Source organism: Sinocyclocheilus rhinocerous, unplaced genomic scaffold (assembly GCF_001515625.1).
Source record: "Sinocyclocheilus rhinocerous isolate Xijiao unplaced genomic scaffold, SAMN03320098_v1.1 scaffold847, whole genome shotgun sequence".
In the NCBI taxonomy this organism is placed as follows: Eukaryota; Metazoa; Chordata; class Actinopteri; order Cypriniformes; family Cyprinidae; genus Sinocyclocheilus; species Sinocyclocheilus rhinocerous.
In genome coordinates this window covers 184934-200147 of record NW_015662598.1, presented here as the reverse complement: position 1 = coordinate 200147, position 15214 = coordinate 184934, and the positions used below count along the sequence as shown (strand labels likewise).

At 36.9% G+C, this 15214-nt stretch overlaps 1 protein-coding gene across 1 annotated transcript in view; it reads left to right on the top strand.

Annotated features, from left to right (window-relative positions):
* LOC107728199 (heterogeneous nuclear ribonucleoprotein K-like) overlaps window positions 1-14063 on the top strand; it is a 16697-nt gene extending 2634 nt beyond the window's left edge. Inside the window, exons 3-16 of the mRNA XM_016538296.1 lie at window positions 1137-1234; window positions 1320-1376; window positions 4031-4083; window positions 4323-4395; window positions 5999-6112; window positions 6250-6378; window positions 6489-6799; window positions 7128-7181; window positions 8374-8413; window positions 9517-9532; window positions 9717-9749; window positions 9878-9945; window positions 11680-11849; window positions 13300-14063. Of these exons, the coding sequence (XP_016393782.1) occupies window positions 1137-1234; window positions 1320-1376; window positions 4031-4083; window positions 4323-4395; window positions 5999-6112; window positions 6250-6378; window positions 6489-6799; window positions 7128-7181; window positions 8374-8413; window positions 9517-9532; window positions 9717-9749; window positions 9878-9945; window positions 11680-11849; window positions 13300-13330 (1247 nt within the window). The 3' untranslated portion in view covers window positions 13331-14063. The remainder of the gene's footprint in view (window positions 1-1136; window positions 1235-1319; window positions 1377-4030; window positions 4084-4322; window positions 4396-5998; window positions 6113-6249; window positions 6379-6488; window positions 6800-7127; window positions 7182-8373; window positions 8414-9516; window positions 9533-9716; window positions 9750-9877; window positions 9946-11679; window positions 11850-13299) is intronic.
* The last annotated feature ends 1151 nt before the right edge of the window (window positions 14064-15214 follow it).

Genomic DNA, 15214 nt, shown 5'->3' with positions numbered 1-15214 from the left:
TGCGCAGCTTGTCTGTGAACAACGGCTCTGTGTAGTAAATGCTGCTCCACGTGAAAGCATGCACGTGTAGAGATTTACCGCTGATTACAGAACCGGCTTTACTGACGAGATGCGCATTAAATATTGTGCGATATTTATCGTGCAGCCCTAGTTGTTGCCTCTAATTTTAAAAGGAAAGAAAAGCAATAATAAAAGGACAAATTTAATTTATAATTTGTCTTAAATCTCATTTTGTAAAAAAAATTATAACCGTTACTCGAATCGAACCGTGAAATCAAAACCGTGACTCGAATCGAATCATGAGTTGAGTGAATCGTTACATCCCTAATTTTTACATGGGGATTTTTTTTTTTACGTCCTTGTTAAAGAGTTATAAATAAAGACTAAAAGGCAACAGACATGTTCTGATGCATTCTGATAAATATAAAAACAAAATATATATTGTGTGTTTGAGTGGTCCAGACGCTACATGGCCTAATAGCTTAAGCTTTCAGCTCGACATATATTCCCCCCAGTAATGTATGTTTATATGAATGATTGTGTTAAATTAGGAAAAAATCCAAAATAGAAGCATTTTCCCAAGTGGTTGCCTTATACACTACCATATATGTATAAATTTGGATTTTAACATAATATGGTAGAAAGATGGTTACTTTTTAAACTGCTTTTTGTAAGTCCTCAAATTGAATGAGAACTTCAGTCACTAGTGCTTGGTTATGTTCAGTTCAATTCAATTCAAGTTTATTTGTACAGCGCTTTTCACGATACAAATCATTGCAAAGCAACTTTACAGCAAATTAAGTTTCTACAATATTTAGTGGTAGCTTATCAGTGGTGACTGTCAGTCAATGTACATATGGCAGAAATGTACGGAAAAATCAATTAAAGACGTAATCAAACAGACGATGAACACTATTAACAGCAATTATTATATGATGCAATCAAACTTATAGCAAAATGTGGTAGTTCTGTAAGTTGTTTCAGGGTTGGCATCATCTGAGGTCCTCTGAGGGGTTGGCATCATCTCTTCTCAGGTTTTGGATTCCGTAATGGCATTCTCTCAGAACGAGCAGTTTGATAAACAGGAATGTCTTAATTGTTGTTGAGGCTCATGTGCCAGATTTGTGTTCCCTCAGGCAAGCGCCCTGCTGAGGATATGGATGAGGAACAGGCATTCAAACGCTCCCGCAACACAGATGAAATGGTAGAGCTCAGGGTGCTGCTCCAAAGCAAAGTGAGTGAAGCCATACAAATGCACTTTTCATCTCCATTTCTTTGATATAGATTACATTTTTAGAAGTGTCATTTTATGTTTTCAGAATGCAGGGGCTGTGATTGGAAAGGGAGGCAAGAACATTAAAGCCTTACGCACAGATGTGAGTATTAAGACCATGCTCCATGCTTATTATGATCCTTTAAGCAAAGTTCTCTAATGGTCAAGTTTTAACGAGACTTCTGACAGCGTTTTCAAATCCAACAGTTGTTTTCGTGAGCATTTCAGCTTTGTCAGCAAAAACACGAATCAGTCGGATTTGAAATCACACAAATCAAAACTCATGACACCAATCTGTCCATTACAATCCTATTAAAATCCTGCGAAGATTTTTCTGCATTTGATCTTGAGGGCAGATCTTCCGTTTTGTAGCTATAGGTTGGCTCATTTGGACAGACAAGCTCTCTGAAATGAGGCTATTTTGTGAGTCTTTGACATTGTGTATTAAAGGGGAAGCACTTCTCGACTTTGTTCTTGAAGGCATTCTCTTTCACTCTCCCCCACTTTGAAAACCCAATTACATATGTCTTGACTCTTGAGCTGACCCATAGTCCTGTGTGAAGCACTGTTGCCCAGTGGTTCTACATTAAAAACTGTCTTCAGATCTGTCCAGCCCTGTTTCTTGAGCATTCATTGCATAGTCTCTTCAAAAAAGAAAAAAGAAAATTGGACAGTAGATTAATGAGTAATGATTTTAGCAAATGGCTGCAATATAACAAAGAGTGAAAAATTTAAGGGGGTCTGAATACTTTCCGTACCCACTGTATATAACCATGCTGCAGTTACAAATTAAAATTACTTTTTATGAAACCAAAATATCAGATTATTCATAACATATGAATAAGTCTGAAAGCAATAACAGCTGTAACACATGTAAAACCAATATTATAAATACAAATATATGCATTTATACGAACACCCGTGACCACATATCAACTGAATTCAATATTAATGTGAGAAGTTGCATCATTCCTCAGTAACCACAAACAACTAAATGTTGCATTCGTCTCTCTGTATTTTGTAGTGATGCACCTAAATTTTAAGCAACCTAAAATATACTACATGAATAAATGCAATGTGCTAAAGCTACAACAGTTGGCCAGTGTGGATGCACTTTACCATGACCATGTAAAATTTTGTTTACGAAGAACTACGTCTGGTTATTAGGGCTGCACGATTAATCTAAATTAAATCGCAAAGGCGATAAATCCACGATTAGGCATAGGCTGTGATTTCATGCGTATCTTTCAGTGAAGCACGGTTCTGTGATCAGCAGTAAATCTCCATCCGAAGGCCAGAGGGCGCTCTCGCGCGGAAACTCCAAATACGCCCCGCAGAAGCAATCCCTATAGCGGTTGCTGAATAAACAGAAGATTTAACTGATTTAATTAATTCAACGTGACTAATAAACACACGACTACTACAATATATGGTTTATCTGAGTTCGTCTTATTATAATTTTTATTATAATAAAGTATATAATAATGCAATGCTAATCGACATAGCCTTTATCACTGCTTAGAATACTATGAAATATGTTGCGTGCCTTACAGTGTGTTCACACCAGACGCGGATTTGATTATTCGCGCGAGTAGATTACATACAAAGTCAATGCAAAGACGCGAATAGAGGCGAATTCGCGACGCAAATGACGCGAAATGCGCGACGCGTTTGCCGCGAACGCGAGATATTCGCCTCAATCACGTCTTTTGCGCAAGTTCAAAAATTTCAACTCGAATAGTTTTCTGACAAGCTACGCAAAAAAAACAAAAAAAACAATTGCTGACGATATAATAGTGCGATTATGAAATCTTAGAAATCGCGAATTTCCCGATTATGAAAGCTGTTTGCGTAGCTTGTCAGTGAACTACGGCTCTGTGTAGTAAATGCTGCTCCATCTGAAAGCACGTGCTGGAGATTTACTACTAATCACAGAACCGGCTTTACTGACGAGATATGCATGACAATCGCATTCGATTAATCGTGCAGCCCTACTGGTTATTATTTATTATAAAGAGTTCAATTTTCCAAATTTAATTACAGGAACTTTATTTTCAGTTATTGTCTAAATCAAAACTTTAATTTCAGGTTTACTTTAATTTGACCAAATATTTTGGTGCATCACTAGTATTTTTGCATTACTCCTTGCAGTAGCTTAAAACAGTCTATTTCACATTAACACAATCAAATATATATGACGTAAAACAGCTAAATATCTCATCATATATCATCATACTGCCCAGTCCTAGTTTGGATGATTATTTTCATTTGTTGAAACTGACGGTGAATTGTGGAGAAGGCCATCTCTTTTCGCTCTGTCCTTGTTGACCCCCAACCCCTGAGCCCCCCTCCCTCACTGTTCCCAACATCACTGTCCATGATTCTGAGTTTGCGCCGTACCGCAGCCCTTTCTGTCACTCATCACTGTTGTCTTTGATTTTTCTCTGGTGCTGCATTTCCTTCCCTTTGTTTTTTTTTTCTTTCCCTCTTAGCCCAGATACGCTCAGGCTCTTTATCTGCAAATAAATCTATCATTCTTCCCTTCCCCTCCCCTTCGCCTCGTTCTTTTGCTTTTTCTGTTAGTTTTTGGTTTGGTTTCTCTCGTCGTTGAGAGAATGTACGTGCTGATGGCACCATAGAGTGATTTGCAAGATACTTTTGATTTTTTTTTTTTCTTTCTCCCCCAAATGTTCTGGTGGTGGGATAGTGGTAAGCAGGCCTGTCTTGATCTCTCTCATTCTCTCTTGGCTCGTGTAGCCATACAGTGCCTTTTCAGTCTCAGCCCTCCCGCTGTCACCCATCTCTTCAAGGCCTGTATTAATTGAATGTGCGAGAACTGAGTGCATGTCAATTGCCCGTATCTCAGTCCAGTGTTGGAAGACTTAAAACATGTGTTCAGCAGTCCTCTTTTTAATTTACTTTCTTTTGATTCAAAGTCTTATGTCCCCCTTCTTCATTGCTTTGTGGTATGCAGCAGGGCTCAGGATCTAAAGTTTTGTACCTGTTTGTTTTGCTTTTGTCTTTCATTTGGCTTGATGTGCTGCTACAGTATCCTGAGTGTGAGTGCAGATATAGAGACTATTGGTGAGATTCTGCTGAAGATCATCCCTACCCTGGAGGAGGTGAGCATATAAAACCCAGTATTGAAAGCCTTCAAAGGGGTCATCGGATGCTACATGCACTTTTACAAGTTGTTTGAACTGAAATGTGTGTTGGCAGTGTGTGTACACAACCACCCTATAATGATAAAAATCCACCCAGTGTTTTTTTTTTTTTAATCTACTAAAATCTTTACCCCTTTCTCAAATCGAGCCGATCTCAGATGCCTGTCTGTGTGACGTCACAAAAACAGGCCCCTCCCATGATAGTTTGATTGACAGTAGCATTTCAGCACAGACTGGACTGGCGTCTTACCTTAGACCCGCGCTGAGGGAGCTGTCATCAGTCTGCCATTGTTTCACCGCCGGAGCAGACGTAGACAAGAATGACTCCTAAGCGATTGAGGTGTTCTGTTGTTGGATGTAATAATGAACATAGCAGTCGTCATTTACACCCAACATTTGAGCCACTGAAGACGCAGTGGATTACGTTTTTTTTTTTTGAAGAGAATGCGTCCCCGATCTGCCTAAATGCATCTATGTTCGCTCAAATTATTTGTGATCCAGCTTCACCTACAGAAGAAGTGAGTATAAGGTTTTTTTTAATGAATCTTTGCAAATCGCCTTTCCTAATAATGTGCTAATTAGCAAGTTTCATGATGAATGTGGCTAAAGTAAACAGTCCCTCAGAGAGTGGCTCGAAGAGAGGGGCGGGGTTAGCAGAGCTCATTAACATTTAAAGGAAAATGCTACAAAACAGCTCGCTCTGAAAAGAGCTGTTTTTGACAGGGTAAAAAAGGTGTTTTTTACACTACCATTGAGAAATTTTAACCAAACTATGTTACAGACTTTTCATTAAGACCCTAAAGAATCATATCAACTTGTGGAAAATGGGCATCCGATGACCCCTTTAAAGACATCATTAAATCAACATTAGTGTTTTGTGTACATATTTGTTTCAAATGCATATGATTTGGAGATTTTCAGTCTATAACAACTTTAATTTTCTATAAGACTTTGTACACTGTTCTATTCAAAATAATGTAAAGCTATACTGTAGTCGTTTTTGATTGATTACAAAAAAAAAGCTTTTTTAGTAATTAAGTGTTTGTAATAATTTTATATTTAATTATATAGCAAAAGTACATTAAATTGATCAGAAGTGACAAGGACATTGATACAAAATTTCAATTTCAGATAAAAGCTGCTCTGTTAATATTTTTTAGAATCCTGAAAAAAAAGTATCATAGTTTTCTAAAAGTAATCGGCAGCACAACTGTTTTCAATGTTGATAATAAGAAATGTTCTTTGAGCACCAAGTCAGCATAATAGAGTGACTTCTGAAGGATTTCTGTTGTAGTAGTGGCTGCTGAAAATTCAGCTTTGCCATCACAGGAATAAATAAAACTCTGTAATCCTGTTTTATTGTATTTTTAATAAAATAAATGCAATCTTGGTGAGCATAAAATACTTCTTTTAAAACATTTTGAAAATGTAGAATGCTTAAATTAAAAATGTAAAAACCTTTTGATCGGCAGCATATGTATGCATGAAGATGTGGATGTGACAAAAAGTCTATTGGTTAGCATGTGTCCTTAAATGTTCCTTTACTCTGTATGTTTGGCAGTATCAGCACTACAGTGGGACTGATTTTGACTGTGAGCTGCGCCTGCTGATTCATCAGAGTTTGGCCGGAGGCATTATCGGAGTCAAAGGTGCCAAGATCAAGGAACTGAGGGAGGTAAGCACAGTACTAAAAATACCACATATTGTAAAATAGAGTTAGTAACCAGGTGGCTTAAAATTTTAATCGGCTTCACAAAAAAAAAAACACATGTATATCCCTGACAATGAAAAATTGGTTCATTCATTTTTAAGAATACCCAGACTACAATCAAGCTCTTCCAGGAATGTTGCCCCCACTCCACTGACCGTGTAGTGCTAGTCGGGGGTAAACCTGAGCGTGTGGTTGAGTGCATCAAGGTCATTCTAGAGCTGATTTCAGAGGTGAGATGATTACATACTGACAGTTTCTTCTCATTAGACATTGTAGCAAAATCCAAAAGTTTCTTCTTGGTTGGTAAATAAAGCTTATATTTGTCCTGCATTATCTGTAGGCTCCCATTAAAGGTCGAGCCCAGCCCTATGACCCAAACTTTTATGATGAGACCTATGATTATGGCGGCTTCACCATGATGTATGAAGATAGAGGGCGACGGCCTATGGGTGGGTTCCCAATGCGAAGCAGAGGAGGATTCGATCGCATGCCTCCAGGCCGTGGAGGTCGTTCCATGCCTCCATCCAGACGGGATTATGATGATATGAGCCCTCGTCGTGGACCACCGCCACCCCTACCAGGCAGAGGAGGACGTGGGAGCAGTAGGGCCCGAAATCTGCCTCTGCCTCCACCACCACCACCTAGAGGAGGGTAAGAGAATGTAGCAGTGATTTCCTCAACCTGCAGTAACCTACAGTTTTTCAATAAGGGCATCAATAAATTATAACTGTAATAAAATAAAATTACATGTAAATGTGTTTTTTTTTTATAATTGTTGCAATCAGGTGCCTTTTATTATCTTTTCCACAGCTGTTTTGTGTTTTAATTGTGAGGGATTGTTGAATGAGGGAATCAATGCAGTTCTTAGGAGTTCACTGGCCAATCTGTCATATCTTGTATATTATGCATTATACCAGCATAGAACTACATTTGTGTTCGTGGGAAAGGAATAACTGATTACATTACATTTTGTTTCCAGAGGTGATCGATTTTCCCACCAGAGCTATCACAGCAATATAGATGACAGACCAAAGTAAGTAATTGGAAAAGCTGTAGATTTAACTGACCTACGCCCTAGTCGCACTAGGAGCAAAACAAAAATGAGCAGCAAATCACAAAATGCAAAACTTCACAAAGAGTGTGAAATGAATACCAGTTAACCTGAAATATTTATTGGCACACTACACCTTTCCAAACCAAGATAAAAGGAGAAAGCAAATTAATTTTACTACTAGCAGGACTCAAGATGGGTTTATGTGTGTCCTAAAAGCTGTTACATTTATTGGTCAAATAGAAAACAAAATTGACATACATCATGTTGATAAATCTTTCTGTAAAAATACATTTTCAATTTAAAGTCTTTTTCACTGTGAATATGAATGACTAGTAGGGCCCTATGAAATCAGTTTTATTTTTTTCCAAATTCCGTTAGATTTTTTTTCTGTTTTTTTTTCAATTTAATAAAGCAATAAGCCTCTGCTTCGCATCGTGCCTAACAACGCCCCTTAGCTGTTATAAATTCACTGTAAACCATGGCTTCACGGGGCTTATTGCTTTTATAAAACGGTTATTCCATATACGTAGTAAGTTTTCAAAAATTAAAACAAACAAATAAAATGATATTAATAAAAACAGTATTCTTCCACCAAACAATGTAGTTCCTCAGAAACAGTTGTGGTTCCAACAAAGTGGTTGCCGAGCAACACACAAAGTAAACAAAGGTGTATGTTTGTAGAGTAATCAAGACTAATCAGAATCAGAATCAGTAATCAGAATCAAGGACCGGAACTATCTGTTTTATAAATGTTTCTAGACTCTGCTTTAATGGTTAAATTAAATTGTATTCATCAAAAAGCATGTCTTAATTGTTTGAAATCATGAAACTTACAATATTAAACTGCAATTTATTAAAAGTTGAACAAAAATAGCATTTTTAAGGCCCTATGATTTTTTTCTTCTTCTAAAATTAAGTTTTATTTTTTACCAAATCCTGTTTTCCATTAATGAAATAATCGGCATATGAAATATATTTTGTAATCAGTTCAGTTAAAATTTGCAATCAAATGATGGCCTTTTAAATGTAAATATTTATCCATTTTATCTAATGTCTGTGTTCTAGTTTGTCTGTTGGTAGGCCACTCAGGATGTTGGGTTTTTTCAGAGCTTTCAGAAGCGTGCCCATTATGAGCACATAAAATTAAGCATGTCTCTCTTCCTGTAAGCAGTGACCGAAGGGGGCGACCTGGAGACCGCTACGAGAGCATGGTGAGCATAAATCAACATCTGAATATGAATTTGTAGTTCTGCAGCATATATTGAGATTCATCATTTGATGGTCATCTATCATTGTGAAGGATAGAGATTTTTTTTTCTTCCATTAATGGGCACTTTCAGAAAAAAAGTGGAACGGCTTGTTCTTTCTCTCTGAAGTGACAGTGTAATAGATGCATATGTGGAGCTCTTATGCCTAGTGCACTGGTTTGGCCTGCTGTTGCTTGGCAACAGGTTTTTGAATCACTTGTTGCCTTGGTTACCAAGGAGCAGTTAAATACGTAGGTGAAAGCCATCACACTCGCCAATGAACTTTGGGCTTTGCTGCTCTGAGTGAGTTGAGAGTTCTGGAAGATGCCAAGCCTCACAGTATCCACATAGACATCGAGTATCAGCACATGCATGTCGAATTCAACGCTAAAATCTGAATAAAAGCCGCTGTAAAACAGCTGAGCTCAGTCTCATAATAACATATCCAGGCCACGTTTCTTACAAAAAAAAAAAAAAATTAATAACAATGATGCAATTCATTTTTATAGAATAAATGTTAGTTTATTTCTTTCAAATATTTTATATTTTGCATTTAAAAATATAAAAAATTAAAATAGAAATAAAAAGGCTGTTTTGGCATTCTTGCAAATTCATGACAAATTAATACATTTTCGTCTTCTGATTCCTGATACCATAATGTTTGTTCCTTCCAATTCCAATGGAAATTTAAATATTGTGAATTTTTATGAATGAGATTACAATAATAAAAAATGAGATAAATGTCTAATTGACAAAAATGTCAATGCAAATAAAAATGTTTTTTGTCATTCCACAGTTTTTAATAATCAGTATGCTTAGAACCCAGGCATTACAATGGTTTTACAGTGGTTAAGGAATGTTAGGTGTGTGGCAAAGCAGTGACCTAAAACCCCTTTAACCGTGGTAAAAATCACTGTATTGCATAACCTCGAGTGGTTTATTGCTTTCATTTTAAATAGACGTGTCAGATTGAAAGCTTAAAGAATCAGCGACCCATGTAGAATGTGCTTTGAGTTTACGCTTATGCTCTCTGAATTGACTCCATGTTTTTTTTCTCTCTACCACAGAGTGGAGGTGGATATGGTGAGTGTTCTTCAGCTGCACACATACACACTAGCTCAAGGTTACCTCCAGCCAAACGGAGCACTGCACTCCTCAATAGTGTAGCGTTTCCTGCTTTTCTCTCTCTCTTTATCCTTTACTGTCATAGCTCTGATATCTTGATCACTTTTTCCATCTTCTTTTTCTTTTCTTGTTTCATCTGAAGACAATAATTCTTCTTGGGAGCCCTTCCAATCTGGTGAGTATGTCAGATATTGTGAAAATGGATTATGGATTGTATATATTAATACTGCTTGAATAAGAGTGTGAATGAGAGGCCTACATATAGGCATTGGCTGACTCCCAGTAAGATGTTTGTTTCATCAGGTGGTCGAGGTTCTTACAGTGACATTGGTGGGCCTGTTATTACAACACAAGTGACTATCCCTAAAGATGTGAGTGCAAAATGACACAACATTTGCAAAAATAGAAAATCACAAGGTTTTTGTAGTTTGTGTTTTAATTATGTTTTTAAATTATTTTAATATTCACTTCTGAATTTTATTTGGTGGTGCAGATAATGAGTGACTTGAAACAGTGGGATTGGGAAATGACCTGATTCAAACTCAGTTTGCCCACACCTAAGCAGCAGTGTTACTTTATATTCTATTACCATATTTTTTTCCAATGTAATTAGGTATTATTTTTATGTTTTCAGTTTTCATTTTAATTTCAATTTTTTTTTTATTTGTATTTGCTTTAATTTACAGTTTGTCATTTTTGTATTTAAACTTTTTTTCTAATTTTCATTTAAATGTAAGTGTACTTTTTTTTTCAATTAATATTTATATTTTATTTGATCTCAGCTTGATTGCAATGCTGTAACTATTGGCAGAGCAGGCAGCTGACCGTGCATTATGAAGGGCCTCCATAACTGTACCACAGTACAATATAGGTAATTGCATATGTTTCATGTTTACATTGTGCACTCCCCACCAGGTACAATATTCTGATTGCTTGCATCTTTTTTAAGCCCATAAATAATAATGTACCTGTTCTAATAAATTTATATTGTAATGTACTCATTCTAATATATTTAAAAAATAATTTACATTGCTGGTAGGTTATCATTGCACAAATTAACACACTCTCTACAAATAAAAATAAAAATTAGAAGAGTTCTAAACTAACGCGCTGTCTTCACTGTATCTAACGCACACACGTTCAAGGCTGATTTATACTCGACGCGTCCACAAGTTCGCTTAAGGTGCTAATTCATACATACATACACAGCCTCTCTCTCTCTGTGTGTGTGTCGTAAATGAACAGTAGATGAATTACACTTTTCTGAGAATAGAGTATTGAAGTGCACATCGCTAAACTGCAAGCTAACCGCTGTTTTCAGAAAGCAAGCGCGTTTATCCACAGTGGAGAGAGAGCACGTGCACAGGGTTGCCAGGTTGACAAAGATAAGTAACACACTTAGCAGATATTTCCGAATTGCGCAAGTGGGAAGCTTTGTTTTGGGGATTACGTCTCTTTGTATCAGGCAACCCAGTTGTGTTCCTCTGCAGCCAGATTAAACCTTGTTGTAGCCTATATATGCTCTATTCATTCTTTTTTTAGAAACCTCGCACTTTTCTACTCCATTTTAAACGTTGTAAAATTTTAAACAAATTAAGCGCGGTCCACTGCTGCACACGTGCCACGATATCGATACAGGGCCAGCTGTATCGATACTCGTATCGTCAAATCTCTGTGACGATACATCGTCGTATCGATATTTTGAACACAGCACTAGCTGCTAAGCACCACTGTGCTATACAGTGTGTTACTGCAATTGACTGAGTTGGTTCAGCAGAACACATAGTTTGGTCCTCTTGTTCATTTTGTTTGTTTGTAGCATACACATTAAAACCATACTTTGGCTACTTTGGGCTTTAGCCGAAAGATTTATTTTTTATGTAAGCAAAGTGGACATTATAACTGAAATATACTCAAATCAGTCTGAATCAAATCAAAATCAAATTGAGAGCTTCTGAAACAGAATTAATCTGAATTTGGAAATCTGTTTGGTTACCTGATTTTGACATAACTATGTATTTTTGTTGTTTGAGTTAGTATTTCAATCACTGTTTTTAGTTTAGTTTTAGTGGAATGGGAGACATTTACTTCATGTCTTGTTTTAGCTGGCCGGCTCTATCATTGGCAAAGGTGGCCAGAGGATCAAGCAGATCCGTCATGAGTCGGGAGCATCTATTAAAATCGACGAGCCTCTGGAGGGCTCAGAGGACAGGATCATTACCATCACAGGCACACAGGACCAGATTCAGAACGCCCAGTATCTACTACAGAACAGGTGAGCCTATTCCAGCACTTTACCACAACCCCATCCTGACACCTAACCTTCATGTGTTTTACTCAGGTGCGACAGCTTTCCAATTTTGGACCAGTGAGATTCAGTGTGGGCTCTGAATTCACTTAACAATTACAGTTCCTTAATAGTTTCATTTAACAATCCTTATAGAACCAATTCTGAATAAGAATCTCTATTCCCAATGCTAGTTAGGACCGAAAAAAAAGAAGAAGATATTTACCTACTTTGTTGTCATACCTGGTTTGAACACAAGGTTACACTTAACCAAAAAAATCACAGCTTCCTGAGTATATTAAGTCTTGTATTTTGTTATGGTGAAAATACAGGTGCTAAACTGCTAATTCCAACTGCCTGTCTTTCTTTGCTTACTATTTGGAACTAAAATGTATTTTCAGTAGTTCTTCACACTTTCTTTATGCTTCATATACATTTGACTGCCGTTTCATGCACTTCTTTTTGCCTGACCTAACAGCTTCCAACTTCAGGTGGAGTTTCCTATTTTTTTCTTTTTGTGAAATGTGTACAGAAGGGTTTGTTATATTAGTTCCATTTGGGATCAAATCCAAATATAATTTACCAAGGGGCAAATGAGTGGGACCCAGAAGAATGGAGTGAACGCTGGCTTGCTTCTGTGTGGAAGACTTGTGATTTTGTTGTTGTTAGTTAGATGAAGTGACAACAAATCACGGTCTGCCCTACAGCACAGGCCCAGCATCATCTGCCCCCACCCTCAAACACATTTCACCCATCCTAACTGAAGAGGCCTACTCTGACTAACATCTGAACTCACTTCTGACCATGTCACTGCTGGCTTATACTCTGTTTGAATTCAAGCTGATTTGATAGCATGGGTAAACCGATCATAAACCAGCTTTTCTACTGTAACATGCTAGTGTGACTGCTTTCTAATGCAAAATGCTAAGCTGTCTCTTGTCTGTACCATGGTATTATGATATCCTCACCTTATTGTTTGGGTATACAGTGAAGTCATGTTGTTAAATTTAAATCATAATTGACCCTATTTACTTTGTGAAGTGGTGTAAATGATTGGTCTTTTTGAGAACGATTCATAGTTGCACATTCATAGGTGGACAGTGTAACTGATATGTATCACAATAGTTATTTGTATTCTCTCTCTCCCTCTCTCGCTGCGTGTGTGTGAAACAAAGTGACGGCGAATCGTGCGCCTTCACACTAGAGTTTACGGTACGTTAAATACAGGTGCGTTGCGTTTCTACACAGTGTATTATAAACTAGATGTACTCATGCTTTGTCAGTACTGTATTTACTTTATTATAATACTATATATACAGTTTTTGTATTGTTTATTGTAACGGCATGTCCAGATTCGAAATCATTTGGCCGCTGGCTGAACTGTCCCAGCACGATGAGATTTTGTCTGTGGTCTCAACCGTGTCGTTTCCTCTTTCAGCGTGAAGCAGTACTCTGGTCGGTTCTTCTAGAGGGTGGAGATCCAAGCCAAACTGCCATACCCATTCACTTCAACTTGTTTTCAGAGCCTACATTCCTCTGCTTCTTGGGTAGATGTGCTCCCTGCCAGTTCTCCTAACAATATTTTTTAGACAACATATTTGAGGGGAAAGTTTTCTCAAAAGCAAGTGGATCCTCTTATTTCTTTAACATTTTCTTTCTGCACGCGATTTTTCCATTATTGATTGTACTGTTTCGTAAGTAGAGGGAGCCCATCTGTGATGTCCGCTGTTGGCCTTACCAGAGCTGCATGCTTCGTCTGTGCAACATGCAGAATGTAATCTTAAGTTGTGGGGGTTTTTTGCCAATGAATTTGTCCCATTATCTTGTCTTCTTGATGATGAGACTTTTTGGGGAAAGTGTAAATATTGAGTTCAGTTCCTTAAAGTTTTAATATCAGTACAGTTTTATTTAAAGGATGAACGTCTATTTTGATTTGATAAATGGGGGTATTCAGGGTGGGGAAAAAGGATTCATTCCTGAGGGAATTTTTTGTGCTAGTTTTCTCAACCCGATTTTCAGATTCGTAAAACCTCAGAAGATGGATTGACCGTTTATACTCCATTGACATTGGGATCCGTTAAATCTTGCTAGCGCTTGTTTTGTACGTCTGTTTGTAAGCATTTTTACCATTTTAGATGGATCTTTCTAGACACCTTTCTCTTCAAAGTTGGGGGGAAATAAAAGCTTCTCTGTAAAAAAAAACAATTGTGGCAGGTCTCTTCCATGTTCTTGTATCTTTCTTTCTCTCTGTCCCCTCTAGTGTCTTTGTAGAATGTGCTGCAAATCTAAAAAATTAAAGTCTGTGCCACCTTTTACTAAAACAGTGTCTGTGTTTTGATTGTGGTACTTTTGGAATAAATTTCTAGTCAAAGGGACGTGTGCAGTTAAATGGCTTGTTCTGTTGAAATGAGATGTATGCATAGAGCAGGTGTGTGCCCTTAACGGAGTAGTAGATCTGCATTTCTTAATAGTATTTTAGAGAACAATGTATGTCATGTTACTTTTACATCTTTAGCATGATTTGATAAATACTATTTCTTGAGTATTTGATGCATTGCTTCTATAAATTCTACTACTGCATATTTTTCCCCTAAAAATAATTACAGAAGAATGTGGAATAAATTAGCTATTTGTTATATGAGCTATATGAAAAAAAAACATTTTCATTGCTTGAAATAAATATTAGCTGACTTGCATTATAAAAAAGTAAACTTATTTTATTTCAGCTGTTGCCATTTCTCATTTTCATTTGGAGTATAACTAAACTTGGCTATAGAAAAAAAAAAAATGTGGCAAAACACCCGGAAAAAAAATAAATAAAAAAATAATAATGATAATTAAATGCACTGAAACTAGCTAAAACTTGAGTCTGATTATTTGATTAGAGCAGATTATTTTCTCCATTAAGAGGTTTAAATAATTTCTCATAAGTTTATTTTATAGAACTGCCATATGAAGTAGCTAAAATCAAGAAATTCTTTAATTTCATGTTCGCATCTAATTTAGGTTATGAAAAAGCACTTAAATGTTCTGTGTAATTTTCCAACACTAAAACGGGTGCCAAATCCTACCTTCCTGTAAAGTTCAGCTCCAACCATGTATGTAAAGGTTTTAATTTCTACAGATAATGTTTAGCGTTGGACTATTGTCTCCTGAAAGAAAAAAAAACTATTTCTTGTGTTACGTTAGAATCCGGCAAGAGAATTTTCATAAGGATCATTTAGGCTCAAGACTGGTCCAATGTTTTAAGTCTGAACAATTTAATTCTTTTTGACCTGCTCCTCCTCAATTCTGCGCGTCCACACAACAGGGAGTGGAGGATGCTGTTGCCTTTAATGAATATCACATATTAG